The sequence below is a fragment of the Camelus ferus genome, chromosome 19, assembly GCF_009834535.1.
Source record: "Camelus ferus isolate YT-003-E chromosome 19, BCGSAC_Cfer_1.0, whole genome shotgun sequence".
In the NCBI taxonomy this organism is placed as follows: Eukaryota; Metazoa; Chordata; class Mammalia; order Artiodactyla; family Camelidae; genus Camelus; species Camelus ferus.
Genome location: NC_045714.1, coordinates 23,713,178 through 23,739,450, shown reverse-complemented (window position 1 = coordinate 23,739,450; position 26,273 = coordinate 23,713,178). Strand labels below are relative to the sequence as shown.

Sequence of the window (26,273 nt, the reverse complement as noted above, 5' to 3'; positions counted from 1 at the left end):
AGGATCACAGGAATCAACACACTTGCCACACACAGTAAGAGATTAATAAACACGAGCTACAGCTGTTATTGTGAGGGGCCATGATAAGCAATTTAAATGCATTATGTCATTTAATCTTCTAGAACTTTGTAAGGTAGCTATTTATCCCCATTTTACAGTTGTGGGAAGCAGAACTTAAATGCGTGGAGTAACTTGGCCACAGTAAGGAGACTGGTAAACGGGGAGGTGGGATTAGAATAAAGGTTTACCTAATTCCAAAATCTCTTAACCCCTAAACTCAACTGCCTGTTTGAGTGTGGGAAGGGGAGGGGGTGGGGAGGGCTGGAATATAGTAATTCCTTTCTCATGTCCCACTTATAAATTCTAATTATTACAGTAAGTTAAGGAAACAAAGAAGTTCTAATTCAAATTGCCACTTCACCATTTGAACTAACATGAGTAATATGCTAAAATTAGTAAATAGTTATTTGTGCACTTAAAATGTATCAAAAATCTCATTTCACTACATTTAAAAAAAATTGGTCTTTGCTTTTTTAAACAATTTGCTGGGGAATTATATTTCATTCTGTCATGATTGTCAAGAAGACTGGCTCTTTCCCTCTCATCTGATGCTTACATTTTTCCAGGCTTACTGCCTCTCCCCTGTCTTAGCAACACACCTGATTAAGCAACTGCGTTTTTCTGTAAGCACCTCTACACCTCCCCTCCACACCCTCTCCTGATCTCTCAGCCCTCAAACTGTGTCTCCATAAACTAGCCAAGTGGGGAAAATCAGTATGTAAGCTTTCTTTAATTGAGGTATAACTGACACACACCATGTTAGTTTTAGGTGTACAAAATAATGATTCAATATTTGCATATATTGCAAAATGATCACCATAATTAGTGTAGTTAACATCCATCATCATACATAGTTAACAGAATTTTTTTCTTGTGATGAGAACTTTTAAGATTTACTCTGTCAGCAACTTTCAAATGTGTACGTGTAGGTTTCACAATATTTCTTTTTCCATGACAATCAGTGGCAGAAGGGCTTCAAGATTGTCCAGTATAATCCTGCTAACATAGTCCAGGGCTGTCCTTGGTGCTGCTGTTGCTGTTTTGCTAGCCCAAACAAACAAAACCCAGTGAGAAAGTCATGGCAACAGCAATGCAGTGAAGGCAGCTCTGCTGGCTCCTCTCTCTCTTTCTCCACCAAGGCATCCAAATCTGATAGGCAAGCTTGGTCTTCTTACTCCAAATATGACAAATACACAGGGCTTTGTAATGTGAAAAAATAAATACCATGACCAGACAAAGGCTTTTTATAATGAGTTCAAAGCATTGTACACATGTTGAGGAATCATCCCCCATAAATCCCCTTGTATGGGAGGCAAAGAGTAGCACAAAATTAATTATTCTTCCCTTCCCCTTCCCACCATAGGACTGTATGTGGCTTGTCCACAAGAAAGGGCAGATCAGGGAACATCGCTTGGGGCTTTGCAAAGATGTGTTCCATGAATCAGACCACTCTGTTCCAAGCACTCGCTAACCCTCGTGTCCAAAGCAACTGTGACCCCGACTCTCCTCCAAACATGAGAGACAAAGCACACAAACCATGCCATGTGGTGCTCCAGGTGTAACATGAGATCCCATTACTGAGCTTAAACACACCCTGTGCAACTACTTCAACAGACTTCATGAGGGTGTCCAATTCATTTGTTCACTCAACAAATATTTGTTAAGCCCATAAGTAATGTGCCAAATTGGTCTATACTCACAAAGGTTATTAGATCCAACGGATTGTTAACTTTCATCCTCAGTACAGTACTAAAGGCTGGAGATGGGGGGGTCAGGGTGAAGATGGACAAGTGAACTGGGAGTAAGCCAGCTGCATGTAAATTAGACCCTCCTTATTATATCTCAGTTTCCTGAGTGGTATCATGTGTTGGTGACTTGAATACTAGTCAGTCTATAAAAATAATAGCTGATATGCTTAATCAGAGGGATTAAGGGTCAAAATGTTACTGGCCCTTGAATGGAGGAAATACAAAATGTAACTCTAAAATAATTTCCCACCTGAAAAATAAGCAGCAACATAGGTGCTTGCTCCTAAAGAGAATGACGTTTACAAAGAAAGAAAATGGGAATCAATGCACATTTATTAAATGTCTACTAAATGCCCAGGCCAGTACCCAGCCTGTGGAAGGCAGCAAAACACAGGATTACTGTAATAGGGAAGAACAAATCTGACTCCATATGAGATCTGTTCCTTTAACTCTAACCCTCTGCTCTGTCTCCTGTGCTTAGTCATGCTGGTTCTGCACCTTTTGTAAAAGAATGCTGCCTAGAGCCTGAAATATACAGGAGAGCCCATTCTCAAGGCTCTGACCTTTAAGGGTATACTTTTCCCTTATATAGAGGTAAAAAGTTGCAGGAGAGAGAATAATATTTGTCTTGTTGGAGGTTTACAGGAACACCATGACCTGACCTATGTGGACAGCTGCAAGAACAAAGGATTCTGACACCAAGAAGTTTGCAACAACCAGCCGGACAACCAACCATACCTCATCCCCTTTTTAGTATAAAAGGAGCCTGACTTCTGATTTGGGGAAGATGGTTCTCCAGCACATTCATCTGCCATCTTCTCAGTCTACCAGCTTTCCGAATAAAGTTATTCCTTGCCCCAGCACCTCATCTCCTGATTTATTGGACTGATGTGCAGCAACCAGAACAAGTTGGGACTTGGTAACATTAACAATTGTGAAGATCAAAAAGAACCCTATTACTATGAGGCAGGTTTTAATTTTAGGCAGAATCCTGTACAGGTATTTGACTGATGATTTAAACTACGTAAGTGTTAAGAACAGTATTTTTTTTTCTAAAGGAAAAAAAAAAATGTCTCTACCGGTTTAAAAACTTGTGAGCTAGAAAACTCCATGCTTTGACTTGAAAAACTAGTTTAAAAACCCTATAATTACTTACCTGCCCAACTCTCCCTGGATGTTTCAAGGCCAGACCTCCACTGGAGACGGCAGCAGCAACATTCCCTTCGTGGTCCACAACTACCGCGCCCACTGTGTCCAAAGTGCCCGAGTCGTTCTCCTGCAGAGCAAAAGTGGCCCGAGCATCGGCTGAGCACGGTGTGTGACAATGATATCATGACACAACGAAATCTGAGCTAATCCTTAAAGGGGACATTCAGTAATCTCCTGAAATTATCTATTATCAAGTTGCCACTTAAATCCGGTTCAAGTCAAAATTTATTTCCCTTTGAAAAAATCCTGAACAAAGTGTGTCTCATTGCTTTACTCTAACAATAAGCCTAACATGCCTTTCTAAGGGAGAGGGGAAAAAAACAATTTAATATAAATTACAGTATATCCCAGTGTCTCCTTAATCTCAAGAATTAAGTTCATGATTGAGAATTCATAGAGGAAAAGATCTATGGCATAAGTGAACTAATAAATGGCCTTATTAGTGTTTTATAAAATGTTATATACAAATTTCTAAAAGTAATATATTCAGCACAATAAGTGAAGGGAATGACATTTATGGTCTTGAAGAAGACCATACTGCAATTTTCTTTTATATTTCCTTCCTTGGGAGAAACTTTATGGCAAGCTCTCTTCTCTGCATATTAATAATACGCTTGTCAGTCATATGGCAGAAAACTGTACATTCCTGGGACGCATCTTTGTCTTTCTGTGTCATGTTTCAGGCTCCACATGCTTAAGGCATTTCACATGTTGTGACTACAAGCAGCTGTCTCCTACTCAAAGATTTTTGGGTCACCTGTGCAAAACAGACAAATCTTACGCTGCTGGATGAAAATCAGAAGGAAGGGAAGGGGAGGGTAAGTTCCATGAAACATCATCTCTTTTAAATGTATTAAAAGGGCATGCTACTCGAGGTCCTGAGGTTCAGAGCAGTCGTGGTGGTTCTCTTACGCTAGGGCACGGGTGCCCCAGAACCTGAGACTCCCATCCTCATGCCCACACCTAAGTCTGTAGGAAAGAGTGAGGCACAACCCCACGTTCAACAAGACCAGCTCCCCCTCCTGTGTGGTTTATGCTCCAACTACTGAGCAAGATGTTATTTGTGCAGGCGGTCCCCAGCTGGGTGGGTTTTGAAATGCCACACTAAGGCAATCCCCAGAAAAGCCAATGAGCCCCCAGGGCCACCTTAGAAGCTGAGCAACATAAAAGGGAGTTTTGAAATATTGGAAGCAGAATGCAAACAACAGATTTTGCCTTAAAGCAAACTAAAAAATTTAGAGGTAGAGTACACCATAACAAATATTACATCTACTAGGAGACTCTAGCTCTAAATTCTAACTCCTCTTAAACACACTGCTATTCTATGACAGTGCTGACTTCGACATAAAAGGTGTAACTGACTGAAATCAGTGCTACAGTCCCACGCTTCCTGTTAAGCACAGCTGGGAGAAGTCCAGCCAAAGGCTTGACACAGCCAGATCCCAGAATATCACGGTTCTGCCGACAGCAGGTTGTCTGACTTTCAAGGATAGTTTCCCAACCCGACTGTAAACACCGAGGAAAGGTCTGATCCACTCTGCTTCACTATTTTAAAGTATGATCTTATTGAATCTACTGGTTCTTTAGAAATAGATAACGGTCACACAAATAGATACTGTAAAACAGCTTTCCTCAACAACAGCAACAGCAAAGTCAAGAAAGGGTATTCCTGCTTAGTCCTTTTTCATTAACTATGACTGCTGATCCTACACAGACATTCTACAAATAGAACTTTACTGAGGGGACACGTAACATAGACACAGTGATGTACATTACCTGCGAAACAATTCTCTTAGCATTTCAATCACGCTATTGTGAACTGTAACTCTTAACCCTAATACTCTAGAAAGACAAAAAGGATCATGTGCAGCTGGATTTACTGTAACTTGTTTTCCAAAATTGAAAAATCAAGCAAAAAATAGAGAATCCTGTTCCAAATTAAGCTGAATATTCCTAATGGCTTGCAACACCTGCAGAAACCAGAATTGCTTCATAAATATTTGAGAATTAGTTCCTAGATTTCACATACTGAAAAGCAAATTTAAGGATGATGAAGTAATATTTAAGCATTTTTATGAAGTGTAGATAAATTGAGTGAAAGACAAACATTGGTATTTTGGCCATAATAATTTCACAGAGCTTGTTTATACAGAAATGAAATCTTAGAAAGGCTAAAAAACACACAATGACTGTTTTTCTACAGAGCTACTATTATACTCTTGCACTCCATAAATACTTAAAAGTACGTGAGCCACACAGATCACATATACCTACTGTCCTTGACCAAAACTTGCTATGTGCATTATTTTTTTTGGATAGAAATGTGACTAAAGGCAACGGTATGAACTATAGTTCCCATCGGAACAAACAACTGTATATGAAGTTGGCATAGAGTTTGCATGCGTTATGGAAAAGAGTGAAGTAAAACTTTCTTGAAGTAACCAATAATGCAGTAATCTCTGTTGGGCTTAATGTCAAAAGTTTTTATTTTTCTCTGCTCCAAATTGGAGGTGGCTATTACACAGTTATTGTAAGAATTAAATTAAGTAACACATGTAAAATACTTTAAAAGGAATAAATCTCTTAGAACAAAGTGCAGGTACTTTCCACGTGAAAATTAAGCCTCTAACCTACACTCTAACTCTGCAACTTGCCAAGAGACACCATCCATCAGTTACTTATCTCATTAACTTGGTCTTTCTTCTGTACAGAATTACTCAAATATCAAAGAGCTAAAACACAAGAATGATATCTCAAATGTGTAAGTGCATCCTGAAACTAGTGTATGGTGGGATTACCCTGATACAATAATAAAGACAGAAATACATCTTTTCAAAAGATAATAAACCTTCCTAATACACCTTTGTTAGGTTGGTGAGCAGCGTTGTAACTGGCATGAGCCTCCACCTGAGAAACACTGCCGACGTATGGGAGCATCCTGATGATGGAATGATAGCTCTGGCTACCGGAGACCTCGGTCTGGCTCCACATCGTCTCCTACAGTGGGGCCGCTATGGGCTCAGAGTATATCCACTGCGTGTGTAAACAAAGTACGATTTAGCTAGAATTATCTACTGTCACATGTCTGGCTTGGCTAAAACCAAGGAAAATTTGGATATAAGAATACCTGACAACCTTTCGCTTCTCCAGAAAAACCACCCTTCTGATGCCCAATACTAAAAACAATGCTTCTGTCAACCACAGTCAAGATGTCTATTTTTAAATGATCCTTTATTTTCTTGGTTTAATGAATATGTATTAAAATCTTTACAGCACTACACAAATTAGTGCCAAACACATCTACAACAGAGAAAAGAAATATATTATATAAAAATCTTTCTTATTAATCCCCTAAGTCACTTAACAAAAGTTAACAGAAAAAATTTCAGCTCAAAATAAAAATAAAGTGTGTTAACCAGGCTTTTAAGGGGCTTTAATATACCTAGATTACAGCTTTAAGTATAAATTCATATTATAACACAGCTCCAGAGGATTACCTAAAAATTCCAAACCCTCAAAGGTAGCAAAGGACAAATTTTCCAACTGGCAGAATTCCTATAGTGTTCTGGGGCCTGCAACATTAAAGATGGAAAAGGCAGTGGTTTTAATATTGGTTTTTAAAATAATCTTACAAATACTGAATTATGGGTTTTCTTTTCTCTTCCAAATGGAACCTTTGAGTGCCTCAGTGTTCATGCTGAGTGAGCACATGTAAGTGATGGTGGAAACCAGGTGAATATGCTCATGACGTAGATTATTCCACAGCTGAGCCGTAAAAACCACCACCATCGTAGCTGTATACAGCTCTAAATCTTGTTTATTCTTGTTAATATGTTGTTTAATTAATATTATTTAATTTGTACTCATAATGAACCACTGGTTAAGGATAGCAAACCTAAGATATACCGGAGTTGAAGTTAAAATTGAGGAATCTAAGAATAATGATAATTATGACACTTTCCTTAAGAAAATATTGACTAGATCATTAAATTCCATTCAGTTGGTAAAAACACTTATAGAATACATCCCAATGACATAAAGTCAGTTAAAAAATACGATGTTGATCAAATTTGGCCTCTTACCTTTTTTGGAATAAATGTTAATCACAATTTTAAAATTCTAAATCAGAAATTTTAAATTCTAAATTGAATAAACACACCTAGCTATGACCCAGCAATTAAACTTCTAAGTATTTACCCAAGAGAAATCAAAATATATGGCAAAAGACTTGTCAAACAAATATCACATGATATCACTTATATGCGGAATCTAAAAAAATGAGACAAATGAACTTATTTACAGAACAGAAACAGACTCATAGACATGGAAAATAAACTTACAGTTACCAAAGGGGAAAGAGGTTGAAGAGATAAATTAGAAGTTTGGGATTAGCATATACAAACTACTATATAAAGATAAACAACAAGGACCTAAGATACAGCACAGGGAACTATATTCAATATCTTATAATAGCCTACAATGAAAAAATTATGTATATATAATGTATGACTGAATCACTATGCTGTACACCAGAAACTAACAGAACATTGTAAATCAACTATACTTCAATTAAAAAAAAAGAGAGAGAGACTTGTCAAGAATGTCTATAGCACCTTTAATTGCAATAGTCAAAACGTGGAAACAACTCAAATGTCTATCAAAAGGGGAATGGATACACAAACTGTGAAACTGGCAACAGTGGAGGACTATTCAGTAAAGAGCCAGTGATGTGTACAACAACATGGATACTGTTTTAGATGCACGCTGAGTAAAAGAAGTCAGATCCTAAAGAGTACATGATATATTATCCCATTTACCTGAAGTTTTAGAACAGGTAAAACTACTCTACAGTGAAAAAGAATCAGAAACATGATTGTCTTGGGAGGAGGGCATTGACTATGAAGGGGTACAAGGAAACTTTCTACAGTAAGAGCAGCATCCTATCTTGATGGGGGTGCAGGTTACACGGTTGTGTACACATGTCAAAATTCACCAAATTAAACACTTAAGGTTGTGTGTGTTTCACCGATTGTAAGTTTTGCCTTAAAAAAAATCAACAGGTCTATCTATCTTAAAGTACACAACCAAGAATTCAAAACGTCAGGTCATAAACAAATTTTTCAACTTTTTCCTAATAGCATAACACATTTATATTTATATAACATTTAATACATATTTGATTGCAATTGTCAGCGGTGGGGGGGTGGATGATGGAAAATACGAAAGAGATGGTAAAATTTTTTTTTTTTAACCAAAGGATATCTACATGACAAATACTGAAAGTCTAATGTATGCCCAACTGGAAAGAACAGACAGAATAGAGAAGTGAAAATATTTAAAGAGAAAATAGCTCAAATTTCCTCAGAACTAATGAAAAATAAGAATCCAGATCTCAGGGAAGCAGAGAGAAAGGAAAGGGGCCAAACAGAAAGGAAAGCTCACCTATGACAGAATGACGGTGGAATTCCCACAAGTGCAATGGGAGCCAGCAGGCGGTCATATATATTCAAGGTACTCAGAGAAAAGTAACTACAAACCTACAAGTGGGTATCTAACAAAATTACCTCTTAGGAACAAAAATAAAATAAAATACATTTATAAATAAATAAATGAAATGCATTTACCACCAGGAGACCTGCACTAAATGAAGCCCCAGAGGATCATGCTAATACCTCCCTCTGACCCTCCCACCCTCCCACCTGGGAGCATTCCTACTCTTCCTTTCTTGACTCTACTTTCTTTTCCATAACACGTCATCATCTCCTAAAATATACAGTTTATTTTCGTATTATTTAAACTGCCAACCTCCCCCACAAGACTGGAAGCTCCACCAAGGCAGTAACCTGTGTATGTTTTATTCACTAACATATGCTAAGCACACAGAAAAGTACTTGATACATCTTAAGCACTCAATAAATATTTGTTAAACAGATGAATGAATAAATAAATGTATACTTTAAAGAGAAGAAAAATAACTGCTGTGATCTGAATGTGTCCTTCCTTCAAAAATCCACATGTTGAAATCCTCACCCTCAAGCTGATGGTGTCAGGAGGTGGGACATGGGAAGACGGTTAGGCCATGAAGACAGAGCTCTCATGAATGGGATTATGCCTGATTCTCAAAGAAGCCCACGAAGCCCTTTGCCCCTTCTGCATGAAAGGTTACAGCAGAAGGATGGCCATCTAGGAAGTGGGTCCCCAACCTGACACCAAATCTTGCTAGGCCTTGATGCTGGACTTCCCAGCCTCCAGAACTGTGATAAATTCCTGTTGTCTGTAAGCCACCCAGTCTATGGTATTTCGTTACAGCAGCCTGAAAGGAATAAGACAATAATCCAAGAAGGAGAAGAACAATCGGGCATGAAACAAGGAATGGGTAAGCAAATAAAACAACAAGCCTTCATGAAAAACAAAATTAATTAATCGGGTTTTAATATCTGGCTGTATGTTATTCATAGGAGATACACTTGAAGAATAAGAACATGGAAAAGCTGAGAGTAAAAGGACAGGGAAAAAGGAGAGAGAGAGAGATCCAGGCAGGTACCAACCCAAACAATGTAGCTATATTAACAGCAAGAAAAATAAGTTTTAAGACACAAAGTGTTAACGGAACCAAAGGATATCTACATGACAAATACTGAAAGTTTAGATTCACCAAGGAGATATAATAATTCTAAATTTGTATGTACCTAAAAAAAAAAGCCTCAAATATATATAAAGCAAAAACACAGCAACAAGGAGAAATCAACAAACCAAGCCTCACAATGAGCTATTTTAACACATTTCTCTTAGCTATGAATAGGTCAAAAGACCAAAAAAGGAAAAAGAAAAGAAAATCAGTAAGAAATAAAAGATCTGAATAGCACATTAAAGAGCTTAAATAGACAGGCATTCACAGAATTCTGTACCTATTAGAGGGGAAGCATTCTTCTCAAATACAAATAAATATTTACAAAAATTGATCATACATTAACCCGTAAACTAAATCACAACACATTTCAAGAAACAACATCAAACAGAATATAATCTCTGACTATAATACAATTAATCTAGGAGTCCATAAAGATGAATAAAATTTGAAAATTAGAAAAGAAAAAAGCACTTCTAAATAAATTATGCATCAAATTAGAAATCCAAATAGAAACAAAAAATACTTAATGATGAATGATAATAAACATACTACATTGCAAAACTTATGAGAGATATAGGAAAAATGGTACTCACAGGGAAATTCATACCCAAAACGTTGATAGCAAGAAAAAAAAATTAATAAGCTAAGTGTCCAGCTAAACAAGATAGAAAGAGAACAAGATAAACTTGAAGAGAAAAAAGAGAGATAAGATGAAAAATCAAAAAATCAAAATCTTAATGATTAAACATTAAGATCCAAAAAGGCAATAGAAGGAAATCAACAAATAAGGGGGTGGAGATATAGTTCAATGGTAAAAGCTCATGCTTAGTCTGCGTGAGGTCCTGGGTTCAATCCCCAGTACCTCCATTCAGGACCTCCATTAAAAATAATAATTTTTTTTAATAAAAAATAAACAAATAAAAAGAAAAAAAGGGCAAAATTGGTTCTGTGATGAGACAGCTTGTTAACTCAATGAATTAATCTAACAGGCGATCGTTTTCTCTGTGAATCACCTCAGCCTCAGCAAAGGCCGCGCTCCCCCGTCTCCAGCACAGCCCTGGCCCACTGGAGGGACAGCAGACACGGCCACTCCTGCTTCCCTGGCACTTCGTTCAGCCCAAATGCGGCTCTTCTCTACTCCCCAGCCCTGAGCCACATCAAAACTCTGCCCTTCTTCAAGTCCCAGAGCCTCAAGTAACCCCAGAAAAGGTCTCGGGAGGCCCTGGCCCTAAAGGCACAACCTAAAACCAGCCATTCTCCCCAGTCTGGAAGACTCTTTATACACTGGCTTGTTCCCGGACTCTTCAAAGCTTGTCCTGCCCCTCATCCACCTGTAAGCAGCAACTAACAAAATGTCAAGAAATGAATATTTTTTAATTGAACCTCATCAATACAACTCAAACTCCCTGTCCTCAGAAACTGCACCTTACTCAGTTTGTATTCACAATCCAGACTCAGCCTATTTAAAGCAGTGTTCCTACAACCTCACAGGTTTCTCTGATTATTTCACATTTAGATCTTCCCTAAATGTAATGCTTTTGCACATCCCTCCTAAATGGGTTCTGCCCCCAAAGCACATCTTTAAACAACTGCTGAGAAATCTTTCACTCGTCCCATAACAACCAAAGTCTAGATTCATTTCTCACAATATGGAAATGATCTTTATTTCAGGAGATTTTGTGTGCCCTTTGGTCACCTGTTCAAAATAAACTTCTAAGGCTCCTACCATGAAACACTAAGCCTCTCACTCTATCAATGAAGAAAGTATGTATCTTTATCTCGGTCGCACACTCCACCACTCAGCGTTTTCTCTGGTGACACTTCTTTCCTTCCCTCCCATCCTCTTAGTGCATCTGGCACCAGATCACACTCTCCTCGTTTTTGATTAACCAGTTCAGGTTCTTTAATTCCAAACTGCTTTCCCTAAAAGCTCTAAGTAATTAATACCCATACAATACTTTAGCTTGAACTTCACTTTTCCCACCGGAGAGCTAGTCATCCTTCAAGATCCTAAACTCACTCCCTGCCGTCTGGGAACCATGTTCGAGGGAGAAGGAGGGGATGCCCCTTATTCGGCAGCTCCACTTCACAGAGGCACATGGATCACCTACTTCAGCGACAGAGATAGCACAACACTCTACCAGCACACACACTAACAGGCCATGAATGTCGCTACCTTGGCAGATTAAAAAACACACACATAAATGAGCTAAGACCCGGCTAATTAAATAGACAGTAACAAAGTCTGTTAAATAAGAGCAGGCAACCTTTTTCAATTTAGTTGTCCAATTTGGCTCTTTCCAGGAACACCTGGCCGTGGTCTGGACCTCTGGTCTTTCTTTCATTTCAGAGCTTACATTTACCTTCTCTGGATAAAATTACACTTTTTCTTTTAAATACCAGAGCCCCTCTGGCCTTTGAACTGAGTCTTAAAGCAGTGGGGAATAACAGATAAAGGACTGGAAAGTAACTTGGACAATCTGGAGTCTATTCCTGCCAATGAAACACCATAACAAATGGGATGGGTCATTTAACCTGGATTTAAATTCCACCCTCTTCAGACTGAAGAACAATATTTGACACTGAGTTTAATAACACAGTAATAAGTGACTTTATTTGATATGAGTTTTTTTTAGATAAAGTAGTATTTATTTGACCATGTGAGTATACTCACAAAAAATTATTATTCAAAATCATAAATATATAACTAAAGATAAACATGTTAACAAGCAAAAAAGAACAAGTGTCCATATGCTTATTTTCTTTTTGTTCCTCAATAGATTAAAATTTTATTAGAAATTAGACACAGATCAAAGAATTACAAAGAGCAGGAAAGAAGCTAAGTATATTCTAGGATATAAACTAATTAAGATAGTAGTATATCTGAGAAATTCTAGCACCATTCAAATTAACCTCAATGATGTTTTCAGAGATTCCCAACACTCAGAAGGCTGTGTTTGATGCAAACAGCCTCAGGGACGGGCACCATTCATATATATTTCAAAATATTCTCCTGCAAACAAAAGTAGATGGACGTTGAGTCCATCTGCACTCAAGTGGACGTTAAGTCCACTCTGGCTGTGGACTTACTTCCTCTATGGCCTATTTCACTTTGCTAAATTCTGTGAACAGCTGTATCTTATCAACTGTCATGGCCCCACTGGGGATTACAGGCTGTGAAAACCAGAGTTTGGTTTGACCAGCATGGTATATGATTTTAGTGTCGTGAATTTTGTTTGTTGAATACCTTAAAGTGGAATATGTATTGCAATCCACGCCCCTCCCTCCCCAGACTGCCTCCCACATTCAGGCTATGGCCCCCTATAAGCATTTGGGTTTGAAACCACTATCCTACAGAAACTCTGGTTCAACCAGCTTATCCACTCACAGGCTTCTAAACCTAGGACTTTCTTTTTCTCTGCACACAGGTATGTAAGCTTTAATCTTTATCCAAGACCCAGCTTAAATTCCACCTCTTCCATAAAGCCTACCATGAGAAACAGTGCACTTAGGGCAATTTCTCCATCCTGCTAGTCCCTGTAGTTCTCACTGATGGTTTCATTCTTCTAGCACATACCAAACAGTATGACCTCCCTTTACCGTTTCATTCCCCTGGACCACATACAATGGTCAGGGGCCACATGCTCTACTTGCTCCCTAAAACCTGCACGTAAGTAGTAGTCAATAAATGTCTGCTGGTGATAATGTTGAAGACAAGGTAAAACAAGTACTGGAAAGAAAAACTGAAGATCCCAAGAGGCCATGACCTCTGATGGAAACATCACTCAAACCTGTCACTCCTAAGGTCCCTCGCTAGTGAGTTCCTCATAACCTCAGGCTATGCAAATCAATGGAGCAATGAAAATGCAACACTGCCAATCCCTTGAGCAAATGACATTAAATGACCACAGAAGCAATGACAATGCTTGCACAGTGAAAATATTTTCAAAATGGGGGGGGGGGCGCACAATCACAAGCTTCATAGACTTGCCTTAGCTTACAAGGCAATCCCCATTTCCATCCTGTCCCCTGCCCCTCCCTGGAAAATCACACAACCAAAATAAACAGGTATTAGAAAATGGGTAGGAATTTCTGTTGTGGTGAAGCTCCATTCTTTTTCCTAGAAAAAAAGACATGACCTAGGAGTTCATTTGTAAAACAGGCATTTCTACCTGCATAATAGGAGAGAGACTTGGTCAAGTTTCTCTAGATGGCTAGATGGGCACGCCCCCTTGTGGACACTTCCTGACTCACCTCTGGAATGTTCAGTTGCAACTATGAGCTGTTTCTAAGACCTTATTTCCCCTGCAATCATTTCCTTCACTCAATATTAGTAGTAATATTTCAGATAATTTAACTCTACTTTCACTATATCCCCAAATACAAGATTATTGCTAAAAGTGAGGCATAGTTTTAGACACATATGATTGAAGTATTTAAATAAAAGATTCAAATTTATCTTGAAAGACCGTAAGATTTACATTTAAAGAAAATAACATATGCTTTGCTTTCTCAGAATTAATATTGGAATCACTGATTGTAGATATTTAAGTTAGTAATGTCAACTAAGGAAAGGCATTGTGATAGGAATAAAAAACAAAATGTTCATGCCTCTATATGCCTACAAAAATATGATAAAATAACCACACACACCAATCTCAAAATGGCAATGATGTAAAGTAGATAATTCAATTCAACGAGCATTTACTGAGTACCCATTACATGTACTAAGTAGAAGAAAGGAATTTATTTTGATCTGGATGGCATTTAAGCTGGTCCTTAAAGAAGGACATGGATTAAAATTTCATTAGGAAGAGAAATGATTGGTATTCCATTATTAATTATCATTTATTCCACAAAGGTAAAGACACACGAGCAAAACTTAGAAATGAGAACTTCCAGCAAATTCAAGAAAAATCAAATAGAGAAATGTATTTGGAAGGAGAAAAAAAAGATTATTCCAGAAGAGATATAATGGAAGAGTAGGTTGGGTCCAAGTTTCAAGAGGTTCATAAAGTCAGGCTGAAAACTTTGGGTTTTAATCTACAGATAGTAAAGATTCTATCAAAGCTTCTCCCAGGATAAGAACAAAACCAATGCAGATACTTTTAAGGAAATGTATCTTGGGATAATACACAGAATTAAAAGGAATGGAAAAAGGCTAGAAGCAGGGAAGCCAGTTATGAAGATACTTTAACTGTCCAACCATTAAGGGCAAAAAGGTACGGACTTGATGGTGGTAAACATACCAAAAAGGAGCAAGCAAAAAAAAAAATAAATAAACAAAATAAAATAAAACAACAACAACAAAAACCCACAAAACCAAAAAAACCCAAAAAACAGTGCTTGTATTCACTAAACAAATATGCCAAGCTGAGAAGCCATGGTATAACCAAAACATATATAATCCCTGTCCTCCTGGAACTTACACTCTAGTGGAAGAGAAAGACAGTCAAGTGAGCACACTAATAGAGAGGCAATGGGAGCAGCATGACAGCTGAAATGGGACTTGGTGGGAGAGGCAATATTCCTGGGGTCTGGAATCATAGGGACAAAGGCCCTGACTCAGGTAGAATCTTAACAACGTGACCCAGACTCAGAGTAAAAGAGCAAAAGACTAGAAAGAAAGACAGGCTCCCGCTCCTATCAAGTCCTGTGAGCCCTGTTAAGGGGCCTATACTTTATTCTTGAGAGCAGCTAAGAACATGAAAATGAATATACATATGTATATGTATGACTGAACCATTATACTGTACATCAGAAATTGACACACATTGTAAACTGACTATACTTCAATTTTTAAAAAGCAGTTAGAAGTGACTGAAGAATGCAGACAGGGCCATGACCAAATCAGGGTACGCTTTTAAATGATTCTGCAAATGCTGTGTACAGACTGACTGGAAGGGACACCAGCAGATGAGTCGGAATGCTGCTGTAGTCACCCAGAAGACAGTGATGACGCTTGATTCTAGACATTCTCAGCGAGGGTGTGACAGGGCAAAGAAGTGAAATGTGTAAAAAGCAACTGGAAGAGTTTAGGGCAAGGAAATAAAATTTTAGATTCATCCATTCCAACAAAGTTTCATTAAATGGACACTGTGTCAGGTGCCTGTGGAAAATGACAATTACCTGTAGAAAAATTCTGGAGTAAGGAGAAAAGGGCTCTAGTCCACCTGCAAGAGAGCTACATGAGTAAGAGTGATATGAAACTATTAACTAATGCAACCATGCAATTACCAACTCTTCTAGAATGTTCTGCGTTCATATAAACAACGATCACTAAGCAGGTGCTCTTCTAGGTCCACTGTGACACATCAGGCAGAAAAAGCAATGAGTCTTAAACACTGGCCCTGAAGATTTGTATTTAGTCTGTTGAGAGCAGAGCCTAAGATGCTGCAGTTTTAAAACTCCCCAGATGAATACAATGGTCAGCCAGGTTTAGCAAACGCTAGGATAAAGAATCTCTTAGTGAGAGGATCAAGAGGCTTGGACAAACGCCATGTTGCCAGTAAAAACACATCAGAGAACTATCACGCTGGAAAGAATGACGGCGATCATCTGGTTCGGCATGCTGCCTTTACTGCTCAGGGAACTAAAGTCTAGAGAGGCTCCCTGTTTGCCCAAGGTCTCCGGGCTGTTAACGGCAGACTGGGACTAGAACTCCCGGTCCACTGGACCCCACCTCTCAGGCTTCCCTGCTTTCTCTGCTCCTCAAGTAATCCTAGCCTCAGGTCTTAAATTCTAAATAGTTTCTGGCATCTGATCTTTTATTTAAAAGGTTCTAGGCTGATTACAGAAGACACAGGCCAATCAGGCCTTTAAAAATTCTAGATAGTTTTCCTTCAACTTAATTAAGCATGGATCTTATCTTGTGATCTGGAAACACCCTTGTTATTGATCTGTGTGTGTGTGTGTGTGTGTGTGTGTGTACACATTTGTCTTTTCATGTGTTGGTCTATTCTACTGGTCTTATCAGCCATGCATGAGGTAGCACTACTATGCCTGTGATGGTCAACTCAGGTCGTTAGCACATGGTGATATCGTGTGAGGACATATTTAAAAGTTCTGACTTAGTATCTGATGCTTTCAACATCATGGTCTGAGCCAGTTCTCAGATAGGAAGGTCTATCTGTAGACCCAGTGAAATTCCATTCCCTGGAGGCACTTCCTTTTAGGAAAGCTATAAATGGTGATTTGCACATTATATACAGGATCAGCTGAGACTATCCCTATGACAATGAAGGAAAGCTCTGTTCCCCCCCCCCACCCCTTGGTTCTGTTAAACACTAAAATTTAAAGGAGGCTCTACAGAGCTGATGATACTAAAATTGGAGGGAGGATTTACAAGTCTGACAATATCTGATGTCAACCTAAAACAAGTCTCCTGGAAAACCACAAGTTACTTTCCTTACAAAATAAAAACAGCAGTTAAGATCTGTTAACACTCACTTCTTACCTCAATCATATCTCACTTACAACTTTAAGACTCAGTATAAATTTAAGGCATAGCTTTGTGAGGGTTTAGGGAAGACTTGGGAAGAAATCCAACCTACTAGCTATTGAATCTTTATAAGAGAACTTAGAAGCTTTTTCGAAAACTGGAGAAAAAAAATATTGCAATTGTCCAGCTATCAAGGGTTGAAAGTTCTGGATTTGGATAACTGATGAACTGACATAAAGTGCTGCAAATCACAGACATTTAATGAAACCCCTACTGCAAAGGAAAAGTGATCACTAGGCTCTGGAAGCTGCATAAATGCATTTGGTGGTGGTTATCTAGCAATATACTTAAACAAGCTACTGGCCTACTTACTGATTTACATGTAAGTTCTATAGGCTTAATCAAGCTAGTCTTAGGGCATGAAAATATTATTTTTAATATATTACTTACAATTCAAAGAAATAATTTCCAACAGAAGATAATCACTCCACAGGATGAATTTTCAGTTTTATGAAAAATTTTAAATATATAAAGTATATTTCTTTATGTAAAAGAGGAGGCAAAGCAGTTTCTTACTTCTGTTTACTCAGATACCTATGCATTAACTACTTGAGAAACACAGCAAGACTCCAGATAAGTAAACGTCTATAAAAGGCTAATTACTCCTTTTTCTGCATACATAATACACAGACATGTACACAAGTACAAATAGAACAATCTGAGTAGAATATGTTGTTTTTTTGTGCATTTATTTTCTTTGATCTTAACCTACCTCTCACCCAAAAAATACAGTGATTTAGTATGATACAGTTAAGCGTTTACATAATAATTTCAAGATGGTGGATAAAAGGGAAAAATGTTACCCACAATATACTTCAAAAGAATAGAATATATTTATATGAAGCGCACAAAGCAATGCCCAACATTTCCTTCCTGAAACATGTGGCCAATTTGATGTCCCTATGTGGTGGCCAAAGAACACAAAATTAAAAGTTGTAGCATCTCTTTAGAGTGGTTTTGGACACACAACACTGTACAAAGCATTGCAAAATTTTCTAAACTTATTCATCAGAAATTGAAGAATGAAAGATACTTATATGATGGAAAAGGTCTGATTATCTTTCATATCACTGCCCTATACAAGTACTGCTATACCTAAAAACCAATGAAATTAATTGGAAACTTAAATTACTTTGTAAAAGTGGTGGGAGGAGGCAAAGAATTCCATGTACATCGAACTATAGAATCTGTTATTAAAGAAAAAAAGACATGGAAACTATTTCAACAATATGCTTGTGAAAAGTGAAGAGGGGGAAAAAAAAGGCTTGAAACATCAAAAATGTTGAGATCAAACAATACCCCCAACCTCTTTTAACACTCCAAAAATAAAAGTCTCTTCCAGTAATATCCAGGGCTAGTTGTTTGAAACTGATATTTATGAAATCTCGATCATGATGTGCACGGTCTGTTATCCCAACATGCATACCTCCTCTGTGCAGCAACCCTTCCAATTATGTGACAACTCGGTCAGTCCTGGAGCAGAAGCTAAGAACAGCGACTGGGCAATGAGTCAACCACTTCATTCCAAAAGATGGTTTTCCTTTTTCAAAAAGTGATAAAGATTAACACCAACACAACTACCTTTTACTTTTTGTATCAAAAGGTAAATTTAAAACATGTCAACACTTCATCACATAAACTAAATATCCTCACAGCAATGAGAGTCCATGGCAATACTGTCTGGGGAGAATGCAGATGCCAATTTGCAGGAAGGAAAAAAGGATGGAGGAACATGCTGAGCTGCACCGTGGATATGTGATCAGCAAAATTCAGGCCGAAGGAAGCTCCACAGGACAGACAGTTCAGGCTCCTTTCACAAACACAGTCCTCGCTTTGTCTAGTTCTGATACAGACAAATTTCAGTTACCACATCTTGGTTAAATAAGACCACTCAACAACATGGTTCAGATTTCACTTACCATGGTGTATGAACTGTGAGTAACTGCATAAAATACAAACTTCACTACCAGCTCTTCAGCTCAGAGATCGCTATGTAAATATTAGACGCCCATCATGATCAGTGACCAACCATGCCATTTCATTCAAAGTCTTCATTGATGGACCATTGCACAGACAGCAAAGTGTATAGCTGTGTTGCTTCCTTGTCTCCCAGTGATGAATCCACATGACATTTTACAAAAACAGATCAATCAAAAAAGGGCACTAGCCAAGAAAGATGAAAGTGAAGCAAAGAAACAAAAAGTGACAATGCTGGAAGTAAAATTCTAATAAAAGATAAATGAAGTTATGGAAGAAATAGTTGACCATGGGAATTTTTGACACTGCCACCATTCAAGAGACTGTATCTAGTCAGAGAACTTGGTGAAGACAAACTTACCAACATAAATAAGGAATGCAGTTGTGACAAAAGGATGAAGATGTCCCAGAGGAAGTGTCATTGGCAAAAAATTCTTGACATGAAATATCTGAGAGATTATTTTATACAACATGGAAACAGCAAAGGCAAAGAGGATGGTGTCTAAGTCAGTGACAGCTGCCAAGCACTTGAACATCCATTATGAATAGTTCTGTTTCTCGTTAACAGTCCTGCTACAAGAGCAGAATATCACTATTTTCAGTTAAGGAAACTGAGCCTTCACAGGTGAAATTATTCACTGAATTCACAGAATGTAACCAAATGGTCCCCCTTGTCTACTGCCCCTCCAAGAAGTAACTAAGGAGAAGTCTATTGAGAGAGATTCTGGGAAACTTTTGATTAAAAAGTGACAGACACACCTGGCACTAGTCTCCCCACTCCCACCCACCTTCTTCTCATCTTGGATGCAGATGTGACATCTAAAATTGCAGGAGCCACATTACATCCACAAAGCAAACGGCATGAGAGAAAGACCCAAGAGAATCCCAGATACGCTGGCTCTAGCATCACTGGGAACCTAAGCTAATGAATTCTCGCAAACACCCAAATTTTTTATTATGAGGCAAAAGGCCAGGGAGCAGAAGGACAAATATGCATTTCCTAAGTCACAGTCAGGTCTTCTGTTGTTTGCAGCAAAAGGCATTCCCTGGATTAACCATTCTTACTTAAAACTAAGTCAGATGTAAATGTAAATGGTCAAAGACAAGAAAACAGAAATACTCTAATTAATTGAAGTAACAAGCTAAATATTTTTCTTGCTTTAACTTTGATTTCTATTAGTACTGTGATCATGTCTGTTCAATCAATTCCTTTTTTCGGAAAAAAAGTATCAATGTAAGAAAAATTTCTAAATTTATATACTTTATTTTCAGGCTTTAAAATACTTATCCTACTATACACTCCTTTCAAAACAGTATTTATCTCCTTCAACACTGCATAATAAAAAACATGAACATTAGGGAAGTTATCAAAAACTATTCTTCCTATATTTATGTACCCAACTCACAGCCTCTTTTGTGTAGCTCATCCCCCAGCAGTACGGGGCCTTAGTCAACGCTGGCTAACCAAGACTATGCTGAGACTACACACACAGGGCAGGGAGAAACACACTAAATACAGGTTGATGTAGAAAATAGCCATTCGTCCTTTCCTGTCTTATCTCTAAAAACTGCTATACTTCCTCTTAAAAATGATAATTTTATGCTCCACTGGCTCACTATCTGGTGGTCTTTTCTTTCTGGGAGCATTATTACCTTTACAAAGTTTATGCAACAAACATCTGTAAAACAAAGCCTGTGGCCAGCATCCTTCCCTGAAGGCAGGAGCTGGGTCCTAGTCATTTTTAGACACCAATGTCAAACAGTGCTTTGAACACACTGAAGTTCATGTATTCTGAACATTAAAAATATCTTCTTGTCATTTCTGGGGCCTAAAATACTCTATTTGAATCATGCCTGAATTCCACCTCTCCACCCACCACAATGACCTGCCTCCCTACTCTCCGTCTCTCCATTACAAGACTCCATTCAAGGCAATTCCTTTGGTGGCACTTTTCCTTCTTTTTCAGCTGAGTGACCTTAAAGATGATGTCCACAATGGCAAAGGCAAAGAGGATGGTGTCTACGTCAGTGAAAGCTGCCAAGCACTTGAACATCCATTATGAACAATTCTGTTTCTCGTTAACAGTCCTGCCACAAGAGCAGAATATCACTATTTTCAGTTAAGGAAACTGAGCCTTCATAGGTGAAATTATTCACTGAATTCACAGAATGTAACTGACAACAGTACACTCTCCTGACCCCGCCTCCCTCTCTCTCACCACTCTGTGGCAAGACTTCCCAGAAGAGTTTTCTCCACGTTTGTTTCCTTGCTCTCCCTGATGGACCTGGTCCACACTGGTCTACAATCCATGTCACAGAACGGTCCTTATCCGAGGCCACCGTCTCCAGGTGCCAAATCCAACGGCCAGTCCTCTGTCCTCCTGCCTGTCTTCTCAGCAGCACTTGACCCAGGCATTGACTAACTCTGGATGCTCTTGCTCTGCTTCCTAGACGCTCTCCTGATGGCACCTGTGCCTCACTGGCCTCTCCTTCTTTCTCCTTTGCTGGTTTCTCCTCCTCTCAACTGGTACACGATGGCCTGGCTCAAGGTTCAGTTCTCAGACCTCCATCTCCACTCACTCCTAAGTGAGCTCATCTGGCCACATGTATTTATATTCCTTTTGATGTCAACAATTTCCAAATGGGACTCTCCCTCCTAACCACCCCCCTCAAGCTTTAGACTCATATTATCAACTCCTTTCCTGCTGCCACTTCAAGCTTTTTATTAGAAATCTCCTTAACCAGGTTCATGAGTGGTTATTCAATTTTTCCAAAAAATTGGAGAACAGGAGGAGGCAAGAATATTCAATTTCCCAAAAATTGAATATTCTCTTGGTGAAGCAGAGAATCATAAAAAAGGATACATATAGTAAATATTTCCTTTTTATTTAAAACACAAAAATCTATTCATTCTCACCAGCCAACCTTTTCATGTAAGACCAAAGCCTTTTCTCTGAATGTGAGCCCACATAAAAATGTTCCATATCATCTTTCTATTAACACCCTGGATTGTCCCATGATTTCAAGTTTTTATCTAAAATAGAACAAGAATACAAAGACATTAACAGTGCACTCTGAATGCAGAATGTTTCTAGATTTTATGATTTTTTGCAATCTTTTACAGCCGGCTTGCCCATACTTAATTCTATAGTAATTTTTATAGACCCATTCTGCTTTTTATAGTTAGTTTTCAAACAAACTCTTAGTTTTCAAGCAGACAAGTCTCTTTTTAGCCTCAATATTCATCAGTTTACAAGCTCTTGATGAATTGTGCTGTTACAATGATAAAAAAACAATTAGCATAATGAAGCTTTTGATGGCATAAAATTCAACTCAAAGGAGTAAAAGGAACACAGAACATTGAGAGTGGTCTATTAGCTTTGGGTGTTTAGGGTGCTTTGGCATCAAATAATATGTTTTACGGTGAAAATAGGAAGCATCAGTTAATCCGAGTCTACTAAGGAAATATGGAGGAAGAAAGTTCTTGACTTTCACTTCCCACCTCCATTACCATGAAGCCAACTTTCTCCAGCCCTCCTCACCTTAGGAAATGGCAAATACCCAAAGCCTAAAGCTAAAATCTTTCAGTCCTCTCTCTAGCTTACCAATATTTAAGGTCTCAATAATTCCTGTCTTTCTAGAGAACTTTAAAATATATCCTGGATATACTCACTTCTCTCCATCTCCATCCCAATCACCCATGGTCCAAGGTGCCATCATCTCCCGACTGTAATAACTTCATGCCTGGTCTCCTCACTTCACCTCTATTCTTGCCTCCTCCTGTTCTCTACATAGCAGCCCAGCAGAACTCTGTAAGATGCGAACATGGCCGCACTGCTTCTCTGCTTGTAACTCTTCAACAGCTGCTCATTATTCCTGAAGTACAAGGGGAAGCTCCTCAAAGAGCCAGCACCTTCCTAACTCTCCAGCTTCAGATCATACCCTTCTCCTCTTGCCCACTCTGCTTTGGGCACACTGACCCTCCTTCCCCATTCCTCTAATATGCCAAGACCCTACCTGGGCCACTGCACATGCAGGTCATTTTCCCCGGAACACTTTCCCACTGACTTTTCATAAAACTCACTTCATATTTTTCTGATGTCGCCTTAAATGTTCCATCCTCAGAGAGGTGTCTGTTAATCATCCTAACTAAAGGAGTCTTCCTCTGAGTCTCCTTTCCATCTCTCACATCCGAGTTACTTTACATCACATCATCTTGTGCTTTTGTTTTTCCTTTACAAGGGTTACCAAACATGGCAATCATCATACTTAGTTATGTGTTTATATGTTTCTGCCGCTATCCACTAAAATGAAAAGTTTCATTAGAGCATGAATTCCCTCCAGCTTGTTCATCACTGTTTCCTTACTACCCAGCTCAGTACCAAGAGTAGCTGCTTAATGAGTATTTTCTGAATTAAAAAAATGAATCTTTTGAATAAGACCAGCTGAAGATATTCTCCACAAGATCAACTGATATTTCCATGCACAAGAACCCTAAACTGATGTTCATGAACAAGAAAAACAGGCCTGTATAGGAATGGTCATGGCAGCTTTATTCATAATAGTAAAAACCTGAGAACAAACCAAATGTCTGTCAACAGGAGAATGGATAAACAAATCACAGTAAATTCATACTAGGAAATACTAGTCAGTAATTAATAAAAAATAAACCTGAGATACAATGTCTCAAAAACATTTGTTAAAGAAACCAAACAGAAAAGAGCACATTCTGTATGAATCCAATTATATAAAGTTCAAGAGCAACACAAAACATCCAGGGCAATAAAAATTAGAGTAGTGGCTGCCTACAGAGGTGGAGAATGGCTGGGAAGAAGCACAAAAGAACAGAAATGTTCCACATTTCAACAGGTATATGGGTTACACGGGTATACACATTTATAACAATGATTAAGCTGCTCACGGTACGCAAATTTTATCACAATTTTTTTAAAAGGACAAAAGTCCTAGATTTGCTCACTCAGACATCACATGGGATACAAAACCCAAGAAATAGAACCATACTACTGTCTACTTTCACCAAGCTCTCCCTACTCATCTGTTCATTTGCCTCCTAAATTCCTACCCTTCTCTGGCAGAAAACAAAAAGGGTTGGACCAAAATGTTTGATTAACTGGCCCATGTGGCAACATACTGGGGAAATAGCTATCACGATGAGAGGTGATTCAGTATGCATTCAGAGATGAGTAAACCACACATAGCTATGATAGGACACATAAACCAGTACACAAGCAATTACAGAAGGGCTAATCAGTGAAGAATATTAAGGAGATGCCAAGACATATCAAATGACTGTGTGACATGAGAAGTTCATCATGAACTGTGTGCTAGTGGACCTCTAAGCCACAGGTTGAGGAAGAATATTACTGATTTTAACTTTTTTCTATCCCCCAAACACCTAAGAAATGCCGCACGTGGACTCATGATGGCAACACTAATGCATGAAATGCAAACAAACAATGCGTAAGAAGCAGCAGCAGAGACGTGTAATTAGAATGTGCAAAAAAACCTACATGAATCCAATATATACATTTCTTTGTAACACTCTATCCCCTGAACAGCCATGTTAATCCAGAGCTGCGACGACCAGAAACAGCGGCTGTGAGCCACATGCAGCCACTGAGCACTGAAAATGCAGCGAGGACAAATGAGAAGCTAAATTTTTTATTTTACTACATTTTAATTATTTTAATTCTAAAACAGATATTCAATTCAATTAGTGGAAAGTTTTAAGTATGCTTTAATATAACTTGTTACATAAACCTACTTTTTCAACTGTTAATTTTAGGATATATAAGTACAGACCAAATACTGCCAATGAAAATTTAGTGTCATAATTGAGACATGCTGTAAAAGTATAAAGTACACACTGCTTTTGAAGACTTAATACAAAAAAGGAAAGAAAGTAAAATAGCTCACTAAGAATTTTTTCATTGGTTACATCTTTGAAGTGACATTTTGGATTCACTGGTTGAAATAAAGTAATTATTAAAATTAATTTCACCTGTTTCTTTTTACTTTTTTAAATGTAGCTACTGGAAAACTTAGAAGTACGTATGTGGCATGCATTACATTTTTACTAGATACTAGGTACTATTCTGAAGCTTATACATCTAAATGCAGACTAAATATATCATTATGATACATTAATTATTAATATTTCAAACACCTCCTGACCTTTTCACTTGATTGTCTTCTTTTCTTTAGTTGAATGAAATCTGTTTCCACCCTTTCTGCCAGCTCTAGTTTCCTCTTGTTTCTTTTAAATGCAGCTAAACTGAATCCTATAAAAGAAACATTAAAAATAACATTTGAAAAATATTAGGGCAATAGGGGCAGACAAGAAATCCTGAAGAGCCTTCTCAGGACAGAATCCCTGAGAATGTTGGATAAAGAGTTTTACAAGTCTTTTCAGTGTACACTGAGGTGGTAAGGATAAGAAAAATAATCTAAGGTTAAAAAATCAAGAAGAAGGTCAAATCCAGAGAGACAACTGAGTTCTGAAGGTAGATGCTATCTGGGAGTATCTGCTAATGCAGATAATGTATGGTCAGCCCTGGTCTGGAAGGTCTCTGTATGAGAGACAAGAGATGAGACTTGGCTGGTCCAATGCAGCAGAAGAAAACATACTGGAGATCATCCACCTAAAAAGGCAGAAACCCCAGAGGGTGATATGCCCAGTGCAAAGGAAAATTAGAAAAAACCCCAATATGCAAAGCAGCAGGAAACTTGCAAGATACAGCCTTGGCTACAAATGTAAGAGAAGAAAGGTCCTGTTACACGGAACTGGCTTGGGATGGGGATTCCTGTTGGGGGTGGGGTGCACATGTGGGGAGGGTTGTTTATTTTTAAAGAAGAACAATTGGAATTTTAAGCAAATCTATATATAATATTAAAATATAAAAATGTAAAAAATATTTAAATATTCAGATAGGATTAGGAGAATTCATATGATCTGTGTGGCTTGAAGAAAACAAAAATGATGTTTGTGAGGTAATGCGTAAAAAACCCATTAAACACAAATGTAAATACTCCCTGGAAAAAACCCACCTTAACTCACCCAGACCTCAAAGAATTCCCATGTTCCAATGAACATGAGCCCATAGTTTAAAAAAATTCATAAAATACA

General features: G+C 38.2%; 1 protein-coding gene across 6 annotated transcripts in view; it reads right to left on the bottom strand.

Moving 5' to 3' along the window:
- The window catches only part of TASP1 (taspase 1), a 261,474-nt gene that overhangs the window by 166,999 nt on the left and 68,202 nt on the right, over positions 1-26,273 (bottom strand). For all 6 annotated transcript variants that reach the window (XR_004313102.1, XR_004313103.1, XM_032461813.1 and 3 more), the window contains 2 exons: positions 25,322-25,428; positions 2,965-3,084 (listed from right to left, as the gene is read on the bottom strand). Coding sequence is in view for 4 of the 6 variants with exons in the window: in XM_032461813.1 (XP_032317704.1) it covers positions 2,965-3,084; positions 25,322-25,428 (227 nt within the window). In the remaining 2 variants the exon portion in view is untranslated. The remainder of the gene's footprint in view (positions 1-2,964; positions 3,085-25,321; positions 25,429-26,273) is intronic.